The sequence below is a fragment of the Penicillium oxalicum genome, chromosome I, assembly GCF_001723175.1.
Source record: "Penicillium oxalicum strain HP7-1 chromosome I, whole genome shotgun sequence".
In the NCBI taxonomy this organism is placed as follows: Eukaryota; Fungi; Ascomycota; class Eurotiomycetes; order Eurotiales; family Aspergillaceae; genus Penicillium; species Penicillium oxalicum.
In genome coordinates, this window is record NC_064650.1 from 2,140,634 (window position 1) to 2,167,067 (window position 26,434).

Here is a 26,434-nt window from a genome sequence, read left to right on the forward strand (position 1 = left end):
GCATTTGGCCTGATGGTAGACTCATTGATAAATAGAAGCGATCGCACGGGTGATTCTAGGTCCCTATTGAGGGAGAGGGGGGGGCTTATAAAGTCAAAACGTCAACGTTCACAAGACACCAGACACGTCCTTGTGAATCCCGGGATTAGGTGAAACCTACCCTTATAAAGCATGCACTCACATCCCCTCCAGATCTTCCATTACTCGTACAGTTTCTTGATGACAGACATACAACAGAATTACCGGGGGTATATCTGTAGCAGACCGGAGTTGATAACCCCCGACCTTGTGGACTCCACACTTGCTGTTTTAGATCCGTCCCGCCAAGCTTCACCCCGGACCCGCCGAAACTCGGAGAATTGGAGCGATCCGTGACCGGGTGCGAGAGCTTTCCTATTTCATCATCGGGACGAGATGCGTTCAGGAATGGCATAGAACGCCGTGGGAAACAAATCCGCAGACTGAACAGCCTCCATTCTCTTAACGAAGCGTTGCACACGCCTCCCCACTAAAGCGGTCAGCAAGGAACGCGACGATCTTATTGCCATGCCCATACAGAAAAAAAAATATCAAGAGGCTGAGAGGATAGGCGGCACTTTCCTCTGCAAGAACGGGTCAGACGGTCTGACAAGGAACACGTATTGACGCGGGACCCTGACGTTACTTGACAATTACGCAGGAAGGATGCACGTAAAGCCACACGTGACTTTGAGTCTCACGATGGGCCCCAATAGTTAGAAAGTATCCATTTCTCTTGGCTCACAGCACTCAATACGTATCGTCGGCGGACTCATCGGGGTGGTCTTCGGCTTAAAAGGCTAATTTTCTGTGGGGTCGGGACCTGGAGAGTGGGACTCCGGACAGGATTAACCGGTCAGGGTAATTTCCAATGGCCCGGCCTCTTGAGAACCGACCAGTATTCACTACTCAACTCAACTTGGAGAGAGCCCAATTGACACCACGGGATTTGTAGACTCTTGGCTATGATCGTGCAAAAATGAATAAGCGTGAGGGTCACGTTTGCTCAGCGATACCGAGTCAGGTTTCACCTTCAGGCGAGATCGGCCTTCACCCCGAGGTCCCTCGTGGAGTGGCCCCCAACAACCCAGTCCCGCAGGACAAGGGCAAGGTCCGAATGGCCCTCCACAGAGGTCCCGGAAATTGGACCGGACTATAGACAGATCGAGTTGTTAGTAGACTCGGTGTAGTCGTGAGCGGCATGCAGGCCAGAACAGCGGCATCGGAGCAGATCGGGCTGGCGAGCCGCTTTGGACCAGTACTGAGGCAAGTCATGACTGTCCTGATTGGTAACCGTACACGAGAAGTTCGTGCCTCAAAGTTTGGCAAAGACTATGATTGTGAAGAGGCTCAAGAGTACGGACAACGTCCGGTGCAGTGCAAGGTGGGGGGAATCGAGGTCACCGGATCTCGTGACGTAGGACCAAGCGTTTTGTGGGTTGGACAGGACGAAGCTCTTGCCCAGCAAATCTTGGTGCGGAGAGGCTGGCTTGGCCCGACTTGGCAGCCCCGGATACTCCAAATTCAAAATCATCTGTCGCGTCTGCTCGTTATTCGCGCAGAGACAGGTTCTTCCCTCGTGAGGGTGTGTGGAGTAGTGGAAAGGGGAAAAAACAGACGCAGGGTGACCTTTCGGGCTCACGCCGGTCAACTTTCTTTGCCCATCTGCCGGCAATGAGGACCAATGTCCTTCGAGCCATCCACGAGGCAAACTTTTTCTTTTTAGGTTCGCAGTGGAGATCGGGGTAGATGCACGCACAACGGAGAATTTCGCATGTGTGAAAAGCTACCTGCCCTTTCCGGGATATTCGCCCTTCGCGGGCCTGGGGATCATTTCAAAGCCGCGCAGTCTATCGGTTGAGCGGCTACGATTCTCTCGACATTCAAGGGGCCAGCTGAGCTGGGCTTGGGTCACGGATGGCTGAGAAAGGGGGGGGGGGGGGGGGGAGACGAAGGCAATCCGAACGAAACCACTTTAATCTCAGTAATAGGAATCGTGGAGCGGAAAGATAAGTCGTCCTTCAAGGGAAGGATGGAGGAGTACAAGATACTCATCCTGGCGATAAAAAGAGGAAGCTTCTGAATGGGTGGAAGTGCCTAGTGCCCGACCAGGATGCGGTGCGATGGCGGAGAGTAGAGACGGCCTGACAGACACCGATTATTGTCCAATCTTTCCAGCGTGAGCTCGTCAGCTCTCCACCTTTCCACTTCCCCAGAAGAACGGAAGAAAAAGAGAAACCGATCGGCGGTAATTTTCCAAGATAAGTGACTCTGATAGCCAACCGGGGGACGGACCGTTAGCATGGACGACTGGTTCGGAGGCCCAGATCGGCGTCGTGCCTGCCCATCGTGGTGCGGGGTTGCAGGCTCTGCGGTCATCCGCATGGGTGTCTCAAAAGAAAAAAAAGAAAAAGAAAAAGGCAAAGAAAAAGAACAGAGAGAAGAGCGTCTCGGTGGATTTGGCCAGTCAGTGTCATGATAAAGGATGATTTGATTCCACCTGTCGTGGGGTTACTTCCACGACACCGGGGAAGGATTGTAGTATTTAGTCACCACCATCCCTGCCCTCCGGCCACATCTTTCAGCTCAAAACGCCTGGAGTTATTTTGTCCGTGCCAAAACTCTTTCTTTTATCTGCCGGCGCTCACCCTCTCCAGAGTCTTCTGTCTGCAGGCCTCTCGTACTTTGCCTGTCACTAACTGGGCGTGGACTCGAGACCTGCTGAACCTAACTTCAATTGTTTCCCCGGCGTTCAGATCTGGGTGCCGAGCGCCCTCCTCCGACCGCGCACACAGACGCACACACACCATGAGGGACTCGAAAGAATTCCCCACGACGCAGGAGCAGCACTCGCCCGATGTGGAAGAGCACATGAGTGTCGGGCGATACATCGCCACGCGCATTCCGTCGCTGGTGCCGCCCATGAACCCAGCCCCAAACCCATTCAAAGCATTGACTCTCCTGAACAAGCAACAATGGATGTTCTTCGCAGTAGGTCTTCCACGCTGCTGATCTTGATCGAAACCCCCGTCGATAGTCCCGAGCTGCTGACGCAAGACGCTGCCTTAGGTCGCCTTTGCCGGGTGGACATGGGATGCCTTCGATTTCTTCACTGTATCCCTGACCACATCGCAATTGGCAAAGACATTCGATGTGTCGATTACGGACATTACCTGGGGCATCACCCTGGTGTTGATGCTTCGTTCTGTGGGCGCCATCATCTTTGGTATCGCTGCTGACCGTTATGGCCGCAAATGGCCCTTTGTCGTGAACCAATTGCTGTTCGTCGCCATCGAGCTCGGTGGTGGTTTCTGTCAAACCTACCAGCAGTTCCTGGGCTGCCGTGCAATCTTCGGTATCGCCATGGGTGGTCTCTATGGTAATGCGGCAGCCACGGCGCTCGAGGACTGCCCTGTCGAGGCACGTGGTATCGTCTCCGGCCTTTTGCAGCAAGGTTATGCCTTTGGGTATCTCTTGGCCACGGCGTTTGCTCGCGCTCTCGTCGACACCACTCCGCACGGTTGGCGCCCGCTGTACTGGTTCGCTGCAGGTCCACCAGTCCTGATCATCGCTTTCCGTCTCTGCCTGCCCGAGACCGAGGCGTTCCGTCAACGACAAGAGGCACGTGCGGAGATGAACGGAGGTGCTGCAGCCTCATTCGTCTCCGAGGGTAAGGTGGCCCTGAAACGCCACTGGTTGCTCTTGATCTACTTGGTTCTGCTCATGGCTGGCTTCAATTTTATGGTATGTATTTGGTCGGTGAAAACGGGGAGTCAAAAAAAAAACAAGACAGAATTGATCTAACGATTCCTTCCAGTCCCACGGCTCCCAAGATCTCTACCCGACCATGCTGAGCAACCAGTTCAAGTTCAGCAAGAACGCAGTCACTGTGACCCAGATTGTCGCCAACCTAGGTGCACTGACCGGCGGTACCATCTGTGGCTGGGCCAGTCAAATCTTCGGCCGTCGCTTCTCGATCATTGTGATCTGCATTGTTGGTGGTGCCCTCCTATACCCATACACCTTTGTCAAGACTGAAGCCGTCATGGCGGCTGCTTTCTTTGAGCAGTTCATGGTCCAAGGAGCCTGGGGTGTCATCCCAATTCATCTTATGGAACTGTCGCCCGGTGCCATCCGAACCTTTGTGGTTGGTACCTCATACCAACTTGGTAATCTGGTGTCTTCTGCAAGTTCGACCATCGAGTCGACCATTGGCGAGCGCTTCCCTCTCCCACCGACCGAGACTGCGCCCCATCGTTACGAATATGGAAATGTGATTTGCATCTTTATGGGCTGTGTGTTTGCGTATACGATCCTGTTGACGCTGGTGGGTCCGGAGCGCCTGGGTCGGAACTTTGATGCGGATCACGATGCGGATCTTGCCGTTGTCGCGGCCCGCCGGGGTATGAAGCACGACGGTTATCAGAGTGATCCCGAAAAGACCGCGGTGGAACAGCGGGAGTAAAAAAAAAAGGCATTCTCACTTTGTTCTTGGAAGGTTGGAGATTTGCTCGTTTTGGGACTGGGATTATGAGAAATCTATCTATTGCCTCCATATGATCTATCCTAAATCATTCGACATGGATTTTAGTACTATTCCTGACCTCCGAGTCGCATATGTAGCCTTGAGATGAGATATAATAACCTGTCCTCTTGACTTTGCCGAGTACTCAATTGATGGAACCACTTTCCACTCCCGGGCGCAGTGATTAGGATCGTAACTGTTGAAAATCCCCTAATAGACAATCATCTACTTGTCAGGTCACCGCACCTCCCGCCCATCTATTAAAACCAACGCCCAATCACTCAGTTAGGCCTGATATGACTCTTCGACCCTATCCCATTCAAAGCCCGTCAGTAAGAAGTCTGTCAAGTCATCCACGAATCACTGTATGTATGGATCTAATAGCACTTGCGATACCACTGCGGACGGGAAACTCCAAATCCGAATCTGCTTAATTTGAATTCCGCTCATTCCAGCTCAAGAGCTAGTCAAAGGGTTGAAGGTGAGTTTTTCTCTTCATTTGAGAGTTTCCCCAGCAAAATGGATAGATTGAGGTGTGGGGGTGCAGTAGGAGGGGAGGTAAGTAGTACGTGTTGGGTATTTATGTTGGGATGGGGGTTAATTATACGACACAATGATCTTTTGTAGAGCATGTGGATAAGTAGGCAGTCCTTGAGTAGGCACTTACTTTGGAAATCCTGCGGAACTCCAGACACAAAATCAGATTAATATGAATGCTAGTCAGTGGTTGTTTCGAGTATGAAAATGCGGAACGAATGGATCAATGAGAAAAGTAGGGGGTGATGCCGATGTAGAAATGAATGGAATCAGCATGACATCTTGTGTGCGGGGATGAGGCTGGGCTCCAGGCTGACGGGAAGATGAAGATGGAAGAGAAAGAGATGGAAGGAAGTAAGGAAAGAGAGCAAACTTAAGTCTAAAGGAGAATGTTCGATCGCTAATCTTACCACTCCTGTCCACCTGCATATGAACGCTTCTTCGATCTTAGCCTGTCTGAGCTGAGGGAAGTCAGGTGAGAACCTATTTATTTAGGTCGGACAAACTCTTGACTTGTGAAATGGATTCGGGATGTGAAAAAAGTACATTGACACGGCAGGTCTTTGTGCTACTGTTTCTTTGTACTGTACCTAAAGCAGGGGACTAGTAGCAAGGATGAGATTACTGAATGAAGGATTACCCCATTTGTGACGGGCAAACGGGGGATGCATGAGGTACCTACGTAGGCACCCATGTCATGTGTCTAGGCCTTTTAGAGTATAGACTGGGTGGGAGGGCGGTTTCCATGCTTCACTTCTTTGATCAAGCAAAGGAGGGCCCCCTAGTATGTATGAAGGCTTTCTGGGCGTGTTGAAGTTGTGATTTGTTAGTAAAGTTTAGACTCCGTGTAGCCTTTTCAGAAGGAAGAGGCATTCATAGGTAGCTAGCGATGCGATATAAAGTGAAAGATACCAAAAAGAGGAGTGCAGTAGAATTTATTTGTTCGTCAGACGTGCGAGAAGAGCATGAATTCATATTATGTTTCGATGGATAATGACAGATAAAGCTGGATATAGTCACAGCAACATTGAATACTACCACTCTCTCTTAGGTAGTGCGATATTGATTAGCGGCTGTATACAGAATTTTAAAATACAATTGATGGAAGCATTTGCGCTATTTTTGTGCTATCACGACACTCACAACTTGGTCTCACCTAAAAACACACTGGCAAGAGAGATATCGTTTTGACTACTAGAGGAAACAAAAACTCTCTGTATATATACTCAAGCCCGTACCATCATATGCTAAAGCCCTCGTACCATGTCAAGCTTACTACATACGTAGTAGCGTCTTGGGGGCCTTAGAAAATTCGCCTTCCTCTGCGCGACTGGAGTACCTAATTGTCCTGTATAAGAAACAGTCTGGGTCAAAAAAGTCACGGATCTGATTTACGGATTTACGACCCTAATAGATGGGTTGGAATAGAAAGAATGGAAATGCGGCCTGATACACCTGATGTAAACATCAAACCTGGAGCTGGAGCTCGAGCTACCTATTCAACGGCTGATGCTCGAAGTAGGAAAATTCTTGGGTTGAACGTAGATCAGACTCATGTGCCAGACATTCGATCCGGTCTCCAACTCCGTTGCGCCGATAAGGCAACACAGACTCCCGTCAACATCGCATTTCGCTGGCCGGCCGTGCACTGCCAAGACAAGTCCCTCCTGGAAATGCCAATTCCGTCGTCGGGACCTGCTGCATGGGAAGAGCTCCGAAGGAGTTCTTCCCATCTAAATCAGCTGATTCCTCATGACTCGACGGGAATCTCGACCCAGCTTCGACCTTCTTCAGAATTCCATTTTGAAAATTCAGGGCAGTTATTCCCGTCACACTCATTCAAGGTGTCAACGTGAAAATTGATTAGAATCATCACCCGCTGTAATTATTATGTGGAGACCATCTTAGGCACCATCACTTTAATCTTTTTTTTCCCTCTCGTTCCCTTTGATGCTTCTTCCTGGCAGCCAACCAGCGAACGAATCGAGCCCACCAGCGTTGGTTCCGCCTCAACCTCTTGCTCATCTGGTTTGTGCCCTGCTTGTGCTTTCCCCTGTCGTGCTCGGCTTTGCGTTGCGTTGCTGCTCCGCTGCAGCCTCTTCTTGCATTCGATTCTTCTTCCCTCTTTCCCTTCTCTCCACTCACTTCTCCCCTCTCGTCCCTTTTTTCCCTTTCACTACCGATTGGATCCGGTGAGGCCGACAAGCGACCAGGCCGACCCTCCCGTGCCAAGATCCACCCTCCCCCCAATCGAAGAATCCCCGTCCTCCCTATCCCTTGTCTGGCTGTCTGCACTACTGTCGTCCCCGACTCGCCGGTGCTGGATGAGTCTCGACTCCGCTTCCTCCAATGCACAGACGCTCGTCTGGCTCCCCGGTCGCAGACGACTCTGACGATTCCTCCCCTTTACACGCCGACGATCATGGGTCTGGTTTCAGCCCGGGCAATGCTACCGATTCCTCCAACGATAAGTCGCACTCGCACATAGCCCGTCACGGCACCAGCTTTGATCTGCGCCGGGATAACGGCCAATCCACGCCGCGCTCAAGGAATTCCAGTCTCTGGCGCAATCCTTCCTCTCAACCATCCTCCGACTCCAAGATCATGCCTCCGGGCTCCCCGCGACTGCCCATGGAGGCCTCCTCCCCCGACGGTCGCCGCGCGCGTCAGTCAAGCTTGCGCAGTCCTTGGTCATGCTCCATCCTCACAGCTTTGACCACCATCTTCGCAATCGCCTTCTTGGCCTCGATCGTGCGCTCTTTTGCGACTCGCCAGCAGGGGGAAGCCGGATGTGGTGTGCCCATGATGAGCCCAACATTCATCCGCATGTTGGAATTCGACACGGAACATACGCGATTTGCCAGCAAGTACAATTTGTTTTTGTATCGGGAGGAGGGCGTTGACCCCTACACCCAGGATAACATTGGGGTAAGTGAGAGAAGACCCTCCTGATGAATGGCGCCACCAAAGAAGCCCAAGAGGCTGGGAGGTGATAGCTTGCTGATGAGTTGGACGCGTCTCTAGTTGAATGGAGTACCTGTGCTCTTTCTCCCTGGCAATGCTGGCAGTTACCGGCAGGTCCCGGTCTCTAGCGGCCGAAGCTTCGCGGCACTATTCCGACGTGGTAAATCACGACGAGCAGCGACATGCCGCCGGCGTGCGCAGCCTCGACTTTTTTATGGTGGACTTCAATGAGGATATGGCGGCTTTCCACGGTCAAACCTTGTTAGACCAAGCGGAATACGTCAATGAGGCAATCGCATATATTCTTTCCCTGTACCACGATCCGCATCGCACTCGCCGGGATCCAGGCTTGCCTGACCCGAGCGCGGTGATCTTGGTCGGGCACTCGATGGGCGGCATTGTGGCTCGAACCACTCTGACGATGGCCAATTACCAAGCCAATTCCGTCAACACGATCATCACCATGTCCGCGCCACACGCGAAACCACCCGTTTCCTTCGACTCGGACATTGTTCACACCTACAAGCAAATCAATGATTACTGGCGAGAAGCCTATTCGCAGACCTGGGCGAACAACAACCCGCTTTGGCACGTGACGCTGATTTCCATCGCCGGTGGTGCACGCGACACCGTCGTCCCCTCCGACTATACGAGCATCTCATCCCTCGTCCCGGAGACCCATGGCTTTACCGTTTTCACTTCTTCCATGCCGAATGTGTGGATCGGCATGGATCACTTGTCTATCACGTGGTGTGATCAATTCCGCAAGGCTATCATCAAATCGCTATTCGACATCATCGACGCCCGCCGTCCATCGCAGACCAAGCCTCGAGCGGATCGCATGCAAATCCTCAGACGATGGTACTTGACCGGACTGGAGTCCGTTGCGGAGCGGACCCTGTCCCAGAAGGAGCCGAATACACTCTTGACTCTCGAAGATAATGCAAACACTATTCTGGCTCAGGGCCAGCGGCTCGTTCTTCGTCAACTCGGGCAACGACATGGCCCTGACGTGCGCCTGTTGCCCATTCCACCACAAGGAGTGTCCGGTAAAAAGTTCACTCTTCTTACAGATCAGAGTTTCGATAAGAATGGACATATTGAGGTCCTGTTCTGCAGCGTTTTTCCCTTGAGTAACGGTCGGTCTACGGTTTTCTCCATGAATCTGGACTTCTCAGGAGGCACCGTAGGCTCAACTCGATTGGCATGCAAAAGCGCTTCCGAGGATGCCATCTATCTTCCTGCTTCAAAGGCGAATTCGCAGAATCCTTACGATCCGGTTCCTCCTTTCTCCTATCTTCAATACGATCTGGAAAATCTGGCCGAACATCAATTCGTCGCCATCGTGGACAAGGCCAATGTGCCCACCGCGGGCTTCTTGGTGGCCGAGTTCTCCGACAGCTCGGTTGCAGTGATCCGAGCTAAGGTGGGATTAGGCAGTCTGTTGAGTGCGGGCCTGAAGATGCGCTTGCCTGCCAGTCGCCCCATGCTCACGGAGGTCAATATCCCCGCCCTGTACTCCAGTCTACTCAACTACAAATTGAAGATTGAACGAAAACCCCAACGCGATGAGCTTTTCGCTCCGCTCCTCCGTCAGTCTATCCCCGATCCTCACGAGTCCAAGTTCTTTGTCAACGTCAATGATGTCAACGTCAACCTCCACGGTATTGCGCCCTTCATGCCTTCCCCTGTGCGCGAGTCGGCCTCCGTGGGAGGTGTTTCGTTCCAATTGTGGACCGACCCGACCCCCGGCGAAACCGTGGATATCTCCCTGTCGGTCGATATCCGCGGGAGTCTGGGCGAACTTGTCATGCGCTACCGCACTGTGTTTGCGGCATTTCCGCTTCTCGTCGTAGCAATGGTCCTTCGCAAGCAGTTCCAGATTTATGATCAGACGGGATACTTCATCCCATTCACCGATGGTCTGGACCGGGCCATGCGCTCCTCGTTGCCTCTCTTGCTGGTGGCCATGTCACTCTTGGCAACTTCGCTTGCGACTTCCAAGGCTCTGCCGCAATCTGACGATCCCTTCCACTGGCGGACCAATTCTACCGAAACTCTGCTCGACTTTACCAAGAATGACCTGTTACTCGGCTCCCAGGATGCCTTCTTCTGGTTCCTCGTTCCAGTCTTCGGTCTGATTAGCATCGGAGTCTGCGTTCTGATCAATTACCTCGCGCTCTTCCTTGTGACCATCTTCTCTTTGGTATACGGTGCCATCTATAGCAAGTCCGGCTACATTCGCCGGGAGGACCGGGGTAATTCAACGGTTTTCATCGCGCCCACCCCCCGTCGCCGCGTGATTCATACTGCCATTCTGCTTGTTCTCGTGTCGACTGTCATTCCTTACCAATTCGCTTATCTGGTGGCCTGTATCGTACAGTTAGCAACCACTGTGCGCAGCCAATGGCACGCAAAGGAAACGGTAGGCTCTCACCCATCACCTTCTCGCTGCACGCACCTAGTATGATACAAACCTTACTAACTCATCACGCAGCGATCCGTTTCTCACCTTAATTTTAACAATTACGCCCATTCCGTCCTAATTCTGATGCTTTGGATCCTGCCGATTAACGTGCTCGTCCTTCTGGTCTGGGCGCATAATTTGGTCGTGCACTGGTTCATGCCCTTTTCATCGCACCACAACGTCCTTTCGATCATGCCTTTCCTCCTTCTCGTCGAGACCATGACTTCGGGCGCCATGATCCCTCGAATCACCACCCGTCTGCGCCACGTGACGTCGGTTATCTTCTTCGCCATTGCCATCTACTCTGGAGTCTACGGAGTTACGTATGCTTATCTACTGCACCATCTGGCCAACATGTTGGCCGCATGGTTTGTCGGCATCTATTTGGTTGGCAGTGGAGTTTCGCCTGGGAGATTGTGGCGGATTATCGACGGCGACGAAGTTCCCGAGAATACTGGAAGACATGTTAAGAAGAAGCCATGAGACCCTTGAAATGAATGTTGGTTTTTCCACCCCCTTTATTAGAAATATGCTGGAGTTTTCTTTTCTTTTCTTTTCATTTCTTCTCTTTTTTTTACGGGGATTGCTGTGTATCACCTTGTCTTCGTTTGACGCCTTTGTCATGCCCGTGATTTGCAGTGGGGGTTGTTCTTTGCTCTTGTGGTGCTGCGCATGGGACCGGAGTTTTAGCGTATTCGATTTTGTGTCTTCTGCGCGTTTTCTTTTCTTCTTTCCCTTCTTTTTCTCTGGCTGTCGATGCGCCCGTCCACCGACTTTGTATACTGATATCGACTTGGGTCGTTCTAGCTGTTTTCTTTTCCACATTGGTTCCACTGGATTTACCCACGTACATAGAGAGTTGCTGATTCATCAACTGGGAGTGTCTGTTCATCATTTGATTTCCAACTCGTGGGCTTGAAAGATTGAGTGTACCCGCTACTTCGAGGTCATAAGTAGGTATACATTGCATGGTGAGGGGGCCACTGCCAACCACCGTGACAGAGACCAGCACCTTGGGTCGCTGGAGTTTGCTCACATGTATGACTGATCCCAAATCCAAGTCGCCATCAAAGCATCGAGGCAGCCGGCACAATCTCGGGCCACCGGGTCATAGAAATAAGGCTTTCAGCTCTTCGCATTCTTCTCGACATTCATATCAAACTTTTTCAATCAAAGCCCATCGGGAAGAAAGCAACCCCTCCCATTTGGCACCTTCTCCCCTGTACTTCTTTTCAATGGGACTTACGCTCTGCATCAAGCTATCATGGTTAACAGACAGGGTTTTCCTTCCAAACACAACTTTTACCCCCTTTCAAGGAGAAATTTTATGCTTGATAGAAAGCACCATCTTCTCTCCAGAAAGACAATCCTTTCCTTCGACGTGGGAGGCTCTCTCTCTATTCCGCATCTGCCTCAGTGGCTACAAACTACTACCCAGTACATGGTATTTTCCGGGATAGAAACGTCGACATAATCCCCGGGTCGATTCCTGCTCATAGTCAAGCCCGGTTCCATTCCAGAATTCATCACCAGTCATACTTCTCAGTCCATTCATCCATTCATTTCCTCGTCTACATTAGGTGCTCATCAATCGGTCATCGAGCCGGCCTTCCCAGTTATCTGAAAATCTGCGGTATCTACGCGAGACCACAAGGAGAGCTTGAGCACCTATCTCCCTACCTACTTACCTACCTGCGAATCCCCGCCCGACAGCCTAGACCATCCACTCTAGCTTCTGCTCAGTGCACATCCAATATGATGCGGGCGGTCCTGAGAAAGTCCCACAACATCTTCTTTCCTCTCGTCGTTCTGACAGTCATACTCTGGTTTACCTTGATCGTTGTTATTATCCCGTTCTCCAGAATCATAGAATGGGGAAACCGTGAGCCACACGATGAGCGCATGTACCGGCTTGCACTTCAAAGATTGGAGTACGTGAAGCGGAGAGGAAATTATTCTGAGTGGTTCTTTTTATGGATGAAAGAGTCGATGAGAGTATAAGAGGGGGAGGATATTGGAGAAGAGTGAGAAGGTGAAGAAAGTGCAATGAAATGGATCCAATGCAAGCATTATTGATTTGCTCGGGCTCGGTATCTATCTCGTACCTACTGACTCTACTGGGTTTCTGCATGGAAATAGTATGGTGTGTAGAAGCTAGTAAGCTTAGATGGATGGCTGGGTGGACAAAGGCATGTAATTCACTCCCTTCTACGGTCATCCGTCGCTGCACCGACTCGACATATTCTACAGTGGAAAGGGCTCTGCTGACACAGTTCCATTATGCGAGGGGCGGTGAAAACTTCCGAGCATTGGGTCCGAATACCTTGCAAAAATAAGCGAGGTGATTATTCATTTGGGAATGAAAAATCAAAAGGGATGGGATGATAGCCTCAGGAGGGTCTTTGCTCGAGTCACAGGGTGTACAAAGGGGGCTGTTGACTGCTTATCGTGGATGGGGCGCCATCGGGAATGCCATGCGGATCCCGTATCCACCCCCAGGTTTTTAATTCCAACCTCGACAAGAACTGTGAAAATATTTCACAGTCACTGAATTATTTGTTACTAAACAACATGATATACCCACTAATACCGGTGATCATAATCTTTTGCACTAATCGATCGTCGTAAATTAGGTCACCACCTTCTTCATGACTTCAACGACTCGGTTGTAACGTCAGTGACCAGACTTCGGGGGTTCTCCCTTGGCTGGGCTGACTGATGCTGTGGCCTCTGGGGAAACGCCACCAGCCAAAAGTCGGCTGCAAACCTTCCTACGAGTACACGTCGAAACTCTAACCGTGTCTCTCTCTCCCCACTCCCCCTTTTTTATTTTCTCTCGGTCTCATCATACGTGGAGTGATATGCTACTTGATCCCTGATGTTTTGAAGAACAGGATCAAGACGGTAAATCCGCGGGAAATCGGGCAGATAGATCAAAGAGTGTCAAATGAAGCGAGCGCAGACAGACTGTCGGACCGTCATGCAGTGGGATTTTATCAAGGACATTGCAGACCTGTTCGCTTCACGAACGGATACTAGTTCTCAAAACCAGAAAATACCAAATCTGACTCAACCCCTGCAAGTACAACTACGTACTAATATGTACTCCTGTACCTACGGGTGACTTCCTATGATATGGCTGAGAGCAGTCTTTACCCTGTCAGGTGGTATTTTCATTATTGAACCCTCAGACTTGTCTGGATTATAGAATCGCGTTGATGGATCCGCCAACCTGGGATTTTAAACTGCAGGGGTGCAGCAAGTACATATGTGGGATAAATATGAGACACACATTGGAACTCACTGGCTGTGATCAAACAAATGAGAGAGGGCTTCTACTTTTTTCGATCGATTGGCTCTTTTAGGGTTTCTATGAGACCCACCCAAAGGGTTTCCAACCTTCTCAAGCAAATGATATCAGTTCAAATATTTTGCCACCGGCCTTGTCCCTTCGTGGGGGATAAGGAGAAAATTTCATGCAGCCATCGCGATAAGGCAAGTCATGTAAGTTTTTTTTTCTGCTCCTTTGGGACTTTTCACTTTGCGTCGAAGCAGTTTAGGGTCAGCTCTAGACGCAAAGGAGTTCCTCTGACCTGCTCATCGCTCTAATTCACCAAGATTGAAAATTTGAAACCTGAGAAATGGGGGTGTTGTGTATGCATTTCGGCAAGAATATATTAAACATGAAACTTCGTCAGGGACTTACAGCCTTGAGCCTTTTCTTGGTTTAGTGTTTGGAAGACAAAATTTATTTTTCAGATGGAGCTGAATCCGGATGCTTGGCGATAAGCGATGAGCAGCAAACATCTCCAGTTGGGAGCGGTGAGCTTCGAATTGGCGGTATCTGTTTCAGCTTGTCCGTGTTAGTGAGGGCGACGCAGGCAGCCCTGTTCGGCAAGTCCGTATATATGGTCATTGGGGCATTCCACTCGCTTTGGTAAGTCATGTTAGCAACATCCAATGATATCATGAGGCGACCGCGCCCGTGTCGGAAAAGAAGCTGTGGGTAGGCATCGCTTCGTGCCGTTGTCTACAAACACGACAAATCAGTACCTTTCGCTTGGTTTGATAGAGTATGTACAGGCGAACAGGGAACACTCGTATTTGGGTGGTCGTACTACTACTGCAATACTAGTAGTACTGCCGGGTTGTATTAGGTCATCATTGTCTCGATGCGTGACACTTGAAACCTTTTGTCGCATTGAATCCACCCTGATTTTGCCACCATGTTGAGGATAAGATGCGTGATGAGCTTAGCGTCCGCCTTGGAATAACGTTCAAGCATTCATTGAGGTTGAGGGCAGGTCTTTGATCGATTTTGTCGATTATATGTACATAGCGTATTTATCCTTGATTATGAACAATCGGCTTTAACGTACCAGTGGCTATTTAGTCGTTGAATCTCATGTGCTGCGCAATGGCACAGCTACAGTCGGACGCCGTGGTCAGTACCAGATTTCAGGTACCTCCGTGATAAAACTCCCCAGCCCTGCCAAGCCTCAAGCCTTCGTCTCCTCAGCAACATTTCACTCCATCGCCGTTGCCACACCTCAAAAATCTGTCGTTTCTTCCACTCATATTTCAAAGCTTTGCACGACCTAAGGAGCCGAGCAGAAAAACAAAGATTACTCCGTTGGAATGAATTCGACCCTTGATCCACATTCTGGAAGATGTCAAAAGAAAATTCTGAAGATCTCGAAACCCACGATTGGATGCGATTACGGCCGATTGGGGAACTGCGCCACCGGATCATGGCAGTGGCGACTCGGAAGCCCCAGACCTCGGTGCCGTTGCCCGCCCACAGCCTTGAAGCCATGAAGCCTTTTACGAAGATTTTGATCTGGACTGCGGTAGAACAAAGCCGAGTAAAAAATTCCATCAGACAAATCGCCGACGGTGACTACCTTGGTGGGCGACAAGAGCACTGAATATGGATGAGTCTGCCGAAGAATGTCGCCTCTTCCGGGAGAAGGGAGAAGGTACCTGGTCCCAGTAGACAGCAGGAATTGTCTACTAGACGGGCTTCCAGGTGCTTGGTTTCATCCCCCGGATTCGACATGGCCCTCATCCTGAGGCAGCAAGTGGACATCTCTCCGTTGATCATGCATGCACACTGCGATACTGCACGCCGGGAGGGTCTCGGCCTATCCGTCTGTCCATCTGCCCTCAGGTCCAACGTGAGAGAGTTTATTCTAGAGAATTTTTGTAGTGTGTCGTCGTGGACTAGGGAATGCTATGGAACGCTGAAGGTCATATGGAGTGTTCATCGTTGACGAGACACCTTGTCAACCTTTGAATGTAGAGATCATACCCGAATTCATACAAACAGTTGATGTTTCCTCTTTGGTGGGCGGTTCGTCAGCTTTCGCGCCATTTGAGATGCTGTGTAGGTGTAATCATCCTGATGCGCAGCAGTCGTCCATGGGTTGACTTGACTAAGTCTCTTACAAGGGATCGTTTCTGTCCTCATTGGTACTCGTAGACATGCGTATCGCCGGAGGCCAAATTCGTGCGCGGCGAGGAAATCCTTTTTCCCAATGCATCAATTTAAAATTTTCAGTCCGCTTTTCGCGTCCCAGTCTGAACAATACAGTTGTCGGCGGCAGGCCTCAACCAAGGCAGCCCACCAATGATGACACGCAAAATGACAAGCCGACTCTCACTGGCCCAATCAGACCCCTCCGTAGGGCACTCCGACTCCCGCCATGATGCTAAGCCCAAACTGGTCTAGCGGCACCGCAAGAGCAAAAAAAAAAAATTTCTGCGGTTGGGCGGCGAGGGGCCACACGATAAATATCTTCCCCCCCCTTCTAATCGCACCCCTCCCTCCTTCACTCTCACCATCCTCTTTCCACCCCATCTTTTTTCTTGGGTTCTTTCTTTCGTGTTTTTGGTCTTTTTTCTGCAAAAGCCAGAGAAAAGTTTACCAACCCTCTCAAAAGTTCTTTTAGACTCGCTCTTCGTTTTCCAGAGCGTTACTGCGTCTTGAACAGTCGACGCAGTTTGAGCCACCTCCAGCTCACTCGAGATACCCCTCCTATAGAAAAAATCTCTTTTCGTTATCCTCTAATTTCCCGACTCTCCCTACCGTCACCAAAAAACCTCATTCACCATGCCCGCCGTTGACGTTTCTTCCGTTCCTGCCGTCTCCGGCAAGGAGGTCGCTCAGTCGATCGCCGTCCTCGAGGACCTCATCAAGAACCTCAACGTTTCCACCTCTGCCGATGAGGTGAACGCTGCTGCCAGCAACCTGGCTACCCTGTTCAGCGGCCCCATCGCCGAGCAGACTCTGCCCCTGAAGGCCGTCGAGACTTTCAAGAAGCAGCTCTCCAACAAGAAGGATGCTCTGGTCCGTGAGCGTGCCTGCGAGGGTATCCGCGCCATCGCCTCCCACACCACCATTGCCCCCGGTGTCGAGCCTCACTTGGTGTCCCTTCTCGGTCCCGTCCTGAACGCCGTCGGTGACAAGATGACCCCCGTCAAGGAGGCCGCTCAGTCTGCCGCTGCCGCCATCGTCCAGGCCGTCAACGGTAACGCCGTCAAGGCCGTTGTCACCCCCCTCATCGACTCCATCCAGAACGCCCAGAAGTGGCCCGAGAAGATGGCTGCCCTCAAGTGCATTGACACCCTCGTCGAGACCGCCCCTGCTCAGCTCTCCTACCAGGTTCCCCGTCTGATCCCCGTCGTCTCCGAGGCCATGTGGGACACCAAGGCCGACATCAAGAAGGCTGCCTACTCCACCATGGAGAAGGTCTGCGGTCTCATTGTCAACAAGGATATTGAGCGTTTCATTCCCGAGCTCATCAAGTGTATCTCCAAGCCCGAGAACGTCCCCGAGACTGTTCACTTGCTCGGTGCCACCACTTTCGTTTCCGATGTCACCTCCCCCACCCTCGCTATCATGGTTCCCCTGCTGGACCGTGGTCTCGTCGAGCGTGAGACTGCCATCAAGCGTAAGTCCGCTGTCATTGTCGACAACATGTGTAAGCTTGTGGAGGACCCCCAGCTGGTCGCCCCCTTCTTGCCTAAGATGTTGCCCGCTCTGAACAAGAACTACGAGACCCTTGCCGACCCCGAGGCCCGTGAGAAGACCAAGCAGGCTTTGGACACTCTCACCCGTGTCGGTGATGTCAAGGACGGCAAGATCCCCGAGGTTTCCACCGCTGGTGACATCGAGACCGTCGCTGGTATCCTCAAGGACATCCTCAAGGAGAAGAACTTCGAGGACCGCATTGCCTCCTCCGAGGCCGTCATCAACTACGTCGGTGCCATCGCTGGTCAGCTCGTCGACGAGAAGGACTCCGACAACACCACCTGGACCCAGAACGCCCTGCCCTACATCGTCGCTATCGTCGGTGAGGAGGCCGCCAAGCCCATTGCCGAGACTCTCCGTAAGCGTGCTTCCCCCGACGCCGCTGCCGCCGATGAGGTTCCCTCCGACGAGGAGGAGGGTGAGGACCTGTGCAACTGCACCTTCTCCCTGGCCTACGGTGCCAAGATTCTGCTGAACCAGACCCACCTGCGTCTCAAGCGTGGTCAGCGTTACGGTCTCCTCGGACCCAACGGTTCCGGCAAGACCACCCTCATGCGTGCCATCAACAACGAGCAGCTTGAGGGTTTCCCCAAGAAGGATGAGGTCAAGACTGTCTACGTTGAGCACGACCTTGACGCTGCTGACACTGAGTTGACCGTCATTGGCTGGACCATCAAGAAGTTGAACGAGGTCGGCCTCGAGCCCGTCGAGTCCGAGGTCCGTGAAAAGCTGGTCAACGAGTTCGGTTTCCTCGAGTCTCAGCTGGATGGCTCCATTGGCGCCCTCTCCGGTGGTTGGAAGATGAAGCTCGCTCTGTGCCGTGCCGTTTTCGAGAACCCCGATATCCTGCTCCTCGACGAGCCCACCAACCACTTGGACGTCAAGAACGTTGAGTGGCTCGAGAACTACCTCAAGTCCTCTCCTTGCACTTCCATCATGGTCTCCCACGACTCTGGCTTCTTGGACCGTGTCATCCAGCACGTTGTTCACTACGAGCGCTTCAAGCTGAAGCGTTACCGTGGTACCCTGTCCGAGTTCGTCAAGCGTGTCCCCTCTGCCCGCTCCTACTACGAGCTCGGTGCCTCCGAGATGGAGTTCAAGTTCCCCGAGCCCGGTTTCCTCGAGGGTGTCAAGACCAAGTCCAAGGCCATTATCCGTGTCAGCAACATGTCCTTCCAGTACCCCGGTACTCCCCAGCCCCAGATTCGCGACATTACCTTCCAGGTCTCTCTTGGCTCTCGTATTGCCGTCATTGGTCCCAACGGTGCTGGCAAGTCTACTCTTGTCAACGTCCTGACTGGTGAACTTATCCCCACCTCCGGTGATGTCTACCAGCACGAGAACATCCGTATCGCCTACATCAAGCAGCACGCTTTCGCTCACATCGATAACCACCTCGACTCTACTCCTTCCGAGTACATCCAGTGGCGCTTCCAGACTGGTGAGGACCGTGAGACCATGGACCGTGCCAACAAGATCGTCACCGAGGAGGATGAGAAGGCCATGGACAAGATCTACAAGGTCGAGGGTACCCTCCGTCGTGTTGTCGGCATCCACTCTCGCCGCAAGTTCAAGAACACCTACGAGTACGAGATCTCTTGGGCTCTTGGTGACAACGTCGGCATGAAGTCCGAGAAGTGGACCCCCATGATGTCCAACGAGAACACCTGGTTGCCTCGTTCCGAGATCATCATGTCCCACCCCAAGCAGGTCGCCGAGGTTGACCAGAAGGAGGCTCTTGCTTCCGGTCAGTTCCGTCCCCTTGTCCGTAAGGAGATTGAGCAGCACTGCGCCAACTTCGGTCTCGATGCCGAGCTGGTCTCTCACTCCCGCATGCGTGGTCTGTCCGGTGGTCAGCGTGTCAAGGTCGTCCTCGCCGCCTGCTCTTGGCAGCGTCCCCACATCATCGTCCTTGACGAGCCCACCAACTACCTCGACCGTGACTCTCTCGGTGCCCTCTCCAAGGCCATCAAGTCCTTCGAGGGTGGTGTTGTCATCATTACTCACTCCCGTGAGTTCACTGAGAACCTCACTGAGGAAGTGTGGGCCGTTAACCACGGTGTCATGACTCCCTCCGGTCACAACTGGGTTCAGGGCCAGGGCTCCGGTCCCCGTCTTGACCAGAAGGGTGATGATGATGAGGACAAGTTCGATGCCATGGGTAACAAGATCGTTGTCGAGAAGAAGAAGAAGCTCACTGGTAAGTCGCTGATCATTTTTCCATGTGCTTGGGATCCCGGTTGACTAACATCACTTCTCCCTCTAGGCTCTGAGCTCCGCAAGAAGAAGAAGGAGCGTGCTGCCCGCCGCAAGCGTGGTGAGGAGGTGTTCTCTGATGAGGATGACTTCTAAATTGTTTAGACTTTTGCGACGATGCTCTGATTATGGAGTTGATGATTATGAATTTTCTTAGTGTAGTTCTTTTTTGCTGAGAACAAATACATTTCTACATTGTTCAAGTCAACACGTCCCTTCATCCTCGTAGACCAAAGTGATTAGAACATGAAACCGTGCATCGGAGAACGCTAGATGCTAGAATCAGATCGAAGAGTCTCTTGTGTGCTCAGTGTCTTTTGGGACTTGATTGCGTCTTTTGTCTCTTCCCAAAATCAGTATTAGTCAAAACCGCCTCTAACATGTAAGCAACCACTCCTAGACTGCAGTCCCAGCCCTGAAAGCAAAAGAAATGGCCACCAATAATTGTGACCCGGTTCTGCCATGTTGTTGCTTCCAGTGCTTTCTAGTTTCCATTTTCGAGCATCAGTGCGACTGTCTGTCCATCTGGGCGGCGCATAAGATCTCCTGAGATGACATGCTACCGGAACTTCATTACAGACTTCCGTGTCAGCCTGAAGACTACGGTCGTTACTTGTTTTGCGATTGCGTTTTGTACAAGGGCTAGAAATGTTGAGTGGAAGAGCTTTCGGGGTGAACTGGGTAACTTTCTTGCTGGTCATTACTTCTTTAGCCAACTCGACTCTTTTCTCGAATGTATCAGTGTCAAATGGATCGAAATCTTACACTAGGCCTCGGAACCCTCACTGAGGTAATACTGTCATCTGAAAAGCGGATGCCACGGCACTCTCCCATGCGGGCTATTGAAATCTGAAAAACCTTTGACGAAGCCCGTAGTATAGAATCGGTTGCTTCAATTTGAGCTACTTGAGCCTTCCACGGGCCCAACTTTTACCCGAGTCCTCTCTTGCAGCTCAGCAAATTCATTCAGTGCTTTTTCTCTGCGTTCGGCTTTTCTTTGCTGGACTCCAATACTCTTGAACCGCTTCTTGCCACCGAATTTGAGCTTGGTGATCATGTCAGCTGCTTGACCTCGAGTCAGGTCCTCGGGCCGTAGTTTGCCATCTCTAATGCGGGCTTTGTTGAGCATTTGGAGCTGACCCGCCGTAGCTGGATTCTGTCTCCATGGCTTCCAGGATGCAATATATCGCTCGTCAAACTTGTTACTGGCGTAGGTGTCTGCGGCACGGACCGCAGTTTCGAGGTCCTCCCCGGATGCGACACGCCGAGGACGAGTGAACTGGGGTGTCTCGGTCATTGGGTTGTTGAACTTCATCACGTGGTAGACATTGTACATATTTTTTTCTTTCTCGAGACTCAGCCAACCGGATGATTCTGAGAGGAGATATTTTTCGTCGCCGACACGGACCCAAGAGTTGGGGCTGATTGAACGGATGTGCTTTTCTGAGCGCGAGTCATCCAGAAGATCATAGATGCTATCGTATTTGGTAAACTGGAGACTGACGTCGTTTTCTTCGGTTTCCGCGGTCGCATCTGCCAGTGGGTCAGGCTGGCCTTGGTCGTCGGCCTGGCTCTTTTGAAAGTCATTGACGGAAGATTTGTTGAGTACTTCATCGGGATGAAGACCAAATAATGTTGGCGTGGACAAGACACCGGTGGCCAGTGTGGCAACCATGTCGATGATATGGCAGTCCTTTTTGCCGGGATAAAGACGCAAGCCGCGTCCGATCATTTGAATCAAAAGGTTCTTGGACCGCGTCGGACGCGCGAGAAGCACACAGTCGATATTGGGAATATCCGTCCCCTCTGTGAACAGGCCACAGTTGAGAAGGACTGGGAATTCCTGGTTCCTGAAAGCTTCTAATTGCTCAGCTCGCACGTTCTTGTGCGTACTTGCGGTGATATATCGCGCATCGATGCCATGTTCGCGAAAGGTCGCCGTGAGCTGCTTTGCGTGTTCAACATCGACACAAAAAACAAGCGTGGATTTCCGATCGTGCGCATTAGCCAGCCAAGCTCGCACCGTGATGTCATTTGTTATGGCGGTGTTGACGGCTTTGGAGAGGGATCCCAGAGCGAAATCGCCGAACTTGTCCTTTTTCACATTCGAGAGATTTGCTTCCGACTTGACTGTTGTAAAGACAGCATTTGATAGCCAGTTCTCGCCGATCATGTCAACATAGTCCTTATGGTAGACGATGTGATCGATTGCAGCACCCAGTTTGAGGCCATCAAATCGCGCAAATGTGGCCGAGACACCGACGAGGACTGGCGCATTCGATGATGGCTCATTCAGGCCAAAGTGTCCCAGAGCTTCTCGGTATGAACGTGCAACAATGTGGTGGGCCTCGTCAACAAGAATCAACTTGAACAGGTTGGGGTCGAATTTTTGGATTCGTCCTCGAGCAAGCGTTTGCACGGAAGCGATAATGATATCCCCATCGCCTGTTGCAACGTTGTTTCCCATTTCTATCTCCACCACCTTATCAGGATACGCGAGACGGCAGTGTTTCGCCGCTTGTTCAACCAGTTCGCGCCGATGAACGATGATCATCGTCTTGGTGGCTTCGACATTGCGTGGTGGGATTCGACCGATTAGTTGAGTGAAGATGACCTGAAGAGTTTGGATTTAACATGTTGCTTCCAAGACATTTCCGGGCCAAACTTACTGTTTTGCCAGCCCCAGTAGCTAATGAAATCCCAAGACGCCGATGTCCCTCATCGAGGTATCTCAGGACAGATTGAATGCATTCTTCCTGGTAATCGCGGAGCACGATGCCGGCCGAGCGAGTCGGTGGTGTTGACGTAGAATTAAGTCTCACCTGCCGCCATGCCGAAAGACCTGAGAATCCCCTTGGAGGCCTTTTCCAAGATCGTGAGACCGCTAGAAGCCCAAACTTGCGTATAAGCTCCATGTCCAACTTCGAAAAACAAGCATGGCAGCTTCATATGCGCAGCCAAACATTGCAAACATTCCTTATCGGCAATTGCGATAAGGTCGATCGTTGCTGCGGTTGTGGAGCTATCGCGCAGCCAACTCTTTTTTTTTCGCAGCTTGGTGGAAATCGGACATTCTGCCTCGGCTGAAACTTTTTCAAAATCACAGGCGTAGCTGTGATGTCCTCGTCTCCGGTCTCATCGGATGTACGGGCTGTCTGTAAGCCTGCACGATGAGCAGTTCCGAGTCCTCCTTTGCGCCCGACGATAATTCCGACTCCGAATCCGCTTTCAGTATCGATGAGCAGCCAAATCAAGTGCACACTCGTCGCTCTGTATCACGAGTGGGAACTGTGAATACACCCTCACACGACGAATTCGATAGGAAGACCCAGATATCGCCATATAATAATTTGGAGCCAGACCAAAGCAATGGACCACAGTCTGTTAGTCGCGAGAATGAATTTGGACCCTTCGATGAACATGTTCAGAACCTCTCGCCCACGACACTGGACGCATATTCCTCGCTTCTCACAGAGATCGAAAACGATATCAACTTCTCTGCAACCAGGGAAGACGAGGAATTGCACAATGTTCATCAGAACGGTGCGGTGATCTGGACCGCTACAGAGAAGGAAGTTCTGTATAATGTTCTCGATCGAAAAGGCAAAAATGGCATCAAAGAGATTGCAGCGGCGATCGGCACAAAGTCCGAACTTGAGGTGCTGGACCACTTGCGACTTCTTCATCAAGGGCTGCAGGGCCAGCACCGTCTCGGGCGACACGTCAAAACAATTGTCCTAGGAGATGTCCCAGCTGCAGCCGAAATCAGTGAAGACTGTTGCGCTCAACTAGACGAGTACGCTCATGGTCTTAGATCCAAGGAAGAGCTTGCTGCTGCAATTGCCGGTCGTACGCGTTTTGGCGAGAATTGGAATGTCGACAGCGACCGCGCTGAACAGCTGCTGGCAGCTGATGAGAATGTCGCCCTTCGTGGTGAGATACAATTACCAGCCAACCTACTGAACCTCCCGACATGGACCAAACTTCAGCAGCGATTTTTCATGAATTTCGGGGGTTGCAAAGAGGATGACAACTGGGTGAATCTTGTGACTTCAAAGAGAGAATCACCATCGCTCAGTGGAGAGGCACTTATGGACCTGTATGCTTTGACTGTTAGTGTAACACGTCGATTAGTGCAGTCGGTCGAATTCATCGCCATGAGCCGCATTCGCAGTCAGAGTCTTCATGGTCGCGAACGAGCCAATGCTGTGCGTCGCAAGGATGTCAAGGCTGCCATGGATATTCTGAACATGCGTCCGAGACCACATAATTTTCTTCTCGACGTTGCCCGCAAAAACGAGCTTGTCATCGAGGACAGACGCAAGATCAAGGGCTGGAAGACTCGCAAGCTAGGCTACAATGAGGCTGAGGACTTCCTTAACGGCGAGACTGATCATTCTCGAGTTTTAACTGGGCCTTTGGCTACAAATGCTGCAGACGAAAGTGAAGACGGCAGCGAAAGCGATAGCATCGACAACGACAATTCCGCTGGAGAAAGCCATGTTCAACATGCAGCAAGCGGCGCCCAAGAGGTGGCTGACCACTTGTCTTCTGCATCATCGTCATCATTCGACCATTCTTCTCCATCATCAGACGACGAGACAGAGTTCCTGGATCTGGAAGAGGAGCATGCTGACACTCTTGACCGCGAACACAGCCGCATAATGGAGCTCCATCTATGGCACATGCTCGACAAGCCTCCTCCGCCAAAACTGGAAATCCCCATCAGAACCGAGGAAGACGACAAAGATGGGTCTCGTAAGCCTCCAGCAGAGCGCAAAGCGCCCCAAGAACTAGTCGAGTGGCGTGATCGCGTTCTCTACCGCAGCGAGTGGGAAGAGTATGGTTACGAGGTCGGTGACGTTGAAGAGGCTTTGGTTGAGAATCGGCGGAAGAAACGCCGCGTCGGGGAATACTTGTCTGCCTCAGTGGTCAATAGTGAAGACGATGGAGATGGGGAGGAAGCTGAGATTCCGCAGCCGCAACTTGGAGCGGAAGAGCATACGCGTGTCGAGCCCCCAAAATATGGGTCAGCCGGTTGGGAAGCTTTCCTGCAATCATTCTTGACGTCGGGTGCAGCTCCACCTACAGTGAATTGATTTGCGAGGTCAGATCCAAGACTGATTATGGGAGGACTCGGGCTCCATTACGCCGTGATTCGGTGGATATGAATCTTCAATGTTGAAACAAATTTCAAACCGTTAAAAAGCGTGCATGCGTTTGTCTCCCATATACTCTAGTATTCCAAGTTGGATACTTGAATGAATAGACTACGAAGATGCAGTTATACCCAAGAAAAAAAAAGCAGTGTCATTCAAAAGAAGCTAGAAAATGGGAAGCACTGTATCCCCTATTCCTGTCCCCTCGCGCTCAAAAATTCTCCACAGGGAACAGTTCTGAATCTGACTGAAAACTCCGTAGAGATACCAAGGATACTGCGCCTTTCCCCAAAATAGAAAAAAAAGAAAAAGGCAAAGATCAAACCAAGAGAGTTCATTAAAACCAGCAGAAGCGGGCAGGTTCCATTCAACACCAGCACTGAGCTCCTCTACCCCTCGCAGCAGAATCCATGGGATATCATACATAGTTTGTGGATGTTTTAGCTCACAAGTCGAGTGATTTGAAGTCCGCTCCGCCCTCTGCACTCAAGGGCTGCACACTTGGCTGAGCCTCGCCTGCGGGAGTTTGGAAGCCATAAGTGTTGCCAATGCCGGCAGTGGCGGCACCAGCAAGCATGGCATTGGTGTGCTCGTTGGGGCCTTGATCACTGACAACCTTCAACGCCTCCTGAGCTTCCATGACCCGCTTCTTGAAGGCCATTCTGTCCAGGAAAAGCTGGCGGCGGGCCTGCTCCAATTCCCGACGCTCAGCCTCGATGATCTCCTCCATCTCATTGAACTGCTGCAGCTTGATCTCAAACTTTTGCAGAGTGACATTGACGGCGGCACCGACCAGGCGGGTCATTTCGCGCTCCTCGTGAGATGCGAGAGCGTCGGCACGGGCCGCAGAAGTTGCCAGGCCGACGGTGGCTAACGATTCCTTGGGCTTTTGAACCTGTTGCTCACCGTCGCGTGTAGTATCCACTTCCATCAAATTTCAGACTTGACAGCTTCCTTGTTCTTGCCCGCACCCTTCTCCAGCTGGCCACGGAGCTCCTTGCGAATCTCCTCGATGGAGCGTCCGGCAGCAGCAGCAGCAACTGAAGGCTCTCGGCCATTTGAGCAAGGAAAGCAATCAGAAAGGACAGGGTTCTCTGTCTGAGTGATTGGATCGCGTGCAGTGCCAGACCGCAGTTCTGGATATCTTGGACATACTTGTCCTCAATCTCTAGCGACAAGAATTTCATCACGCATTCTTCGCGTGTCCGCGTACCAACGTGGTTGGCAATCTGTTCCCAGTTGTCATCGAAGTTTTCGAGACCCCAAGTAGCAGCAGAAGTTCCGAGTCCGACCATGGGGCATCCTTATCGGCACTGAGGTATGGGCTTTGTCTTCGAGTTTCACAAAGTCGGAGGCATTATGACTGGAGGGCATACGTCCTTGCAGGAAGCAGTTGGGACACAGATCGTATTTTGTGTCGGGAATGTTCGCGTTCGCTGATGTTGGGCTGCTTTGGCATAGTGGAAGCGGAGTCG

General features: G+C 51.5%; 8 protein-coding genes across 8 annotated transcripts; 5 read left to right on the plus strand and 3 right to left on the minus strand.

Annotated features, from left to right (window-relative positions):
• Positions 1-997: 997 nt before the first annotated feature.
• On the plus strand, positions 998-1,879 carry POX_a00728 (uncharacterized protein; the record flags this gene model as incomplete). The annotated part of the gene is made up of 3 exons (XM_050109667.1): positions 998-1,129; positions 1,226-1,603; positions 1,745-1,879. 3 exons carry the CDS (start codon positions 998-1,000, stop codon positions 1,877-1,879), a joined length of 645 nt encoding a protein of 214 aa, XP_049973435.1.
• A 947-nt stretch (positions 1,880-2,826) lies between these two features.
• Positions 2,827-4,483, plus strand: POX_a00729 (Carboxylic acid transporter protein; the record flags this gene model as incomplete). The annotated part of the gene is made up of 3 exons (XM_050109668.1): positions 2,827-3,009; positions 3,088-3,762; positions 3,836-4,483. 3 exons carry the CDS (start codon positions 2,827-2,829, stop codon positions 4,481-4,483), a joined length of 1,506 nt encoding a protein of 501 aa, XP_049973436.1.
• A 2,946-nt stretch (positions 4,484-7,429) lies between these two features.
• On the plus strand, positions 7,430-10,994 carry POX_a00730 (GPI inositol-deacylase; the record flags this gene model as incomplete). The annotated part of the gene is made up of 3 exons (XM_050109669.1): positions 7,430-8,008; positions 8,115-10,469; positions 10,542-10,994. 3 exons carry the CDS (start codon positions 7,430-7,432, stop codon positions 10,992-10,994), a joined length of 3,387 nt encoding a protein of 1,128 aa, XP_049973437.1.
• A 91-nt stretch (positions 10,995-11,085) lies between these two features.
• POX_a00731 (uncharacterized protein) lies at positions 11,086-11,481 on the minus strand (the record flags this gene model as incomplete). Its single annotated transcript, XM_050109670.1, has 1 exon — positions 11,086-11,481. The coding sequence occupies one exon, from the start codon at positions 11,479-11,481 to the stop codon at positions 11,086-11,088; it is 396 nt and encodes a 131-aa protein (XP_049973438.1).
• A 5,142-nt stretch (positions 11,482-16,623) lies between these two features.
• POX_a00732 (Elongation factor 3) lies at positions 16,624-19,896 on the plus strand (the record flags this gene model as incomplete). The annotated part of the gene is made up of 2 exons (XM_050109671.1): positions 16,624-19,744; positions 19,811-19,896. The coding sequence occupies 2 exons, from the start codon at positions 16,624-16,626 to the stop codon at positions 19,894-19,896; spliced, it is 3,207 nt and encodes a 1,068-aa protein (XP_049973439.1).
• Positions 19,897-20,692: 796 nt separating this feature from the next.
• On the minus strand, positions 20,693-22,715 carry POX_a00733 (putative ATP-dependent helicase IRC3; the record flags this gene model as incomplete). The annotated part of the gene is made up of 2 exons (XM_050109672.1): positions 20,693-22,414; positions 22,470-22,715. The coding sequence occupies 2 exons, from the start codon at positions 22,713-22,715 to the stop codon at positions 20,693-20,695; spliced, it is 1,968 nt and encodes a 655-aa protein (XP_049973440.1).
• A 255-nt stretch (positions 22,716-22,970) lies between these two features.
• POX_a00734 (uncharacterized protein) lies at positions 22,971-24,899 on the plus strand (the record flags this gene model as incomplete). Its single annotated transcript, XM_050109673.1, has 1 exon — positions 22,971-24,899. The coding sequence occupies one exon, from the start codon at positions 22,971-22,973 to the stop codon at positions 24,897-24,899; it is 1,929 nt and encodes a 642-aa protein (XP_049973441.1).
• A 505-nt stretch (positions 24,900-25,404) lies between these two features.
• POX_a00735 (uncharacterized protein) lies at positions 25,405-26,254 on the minus strand (the record flags this gene model as incomplete). Its single annotated transcript, XM_050109674.1, has 3 exons — positions 25,405-25,883; positions 25,931-26,095; positions 26,173-26,254. The coding sequence occupies 3 exons, from the start codon at positions 26,252-26,254 to the stop codon at positions 25,405-25,407; spliced, it is 726 nt and encodes a 241-aa protein (XP_049973442.1).
• Between the last annotated feature and the right edge of the window lie 180 nt (positions 26,255-26,434).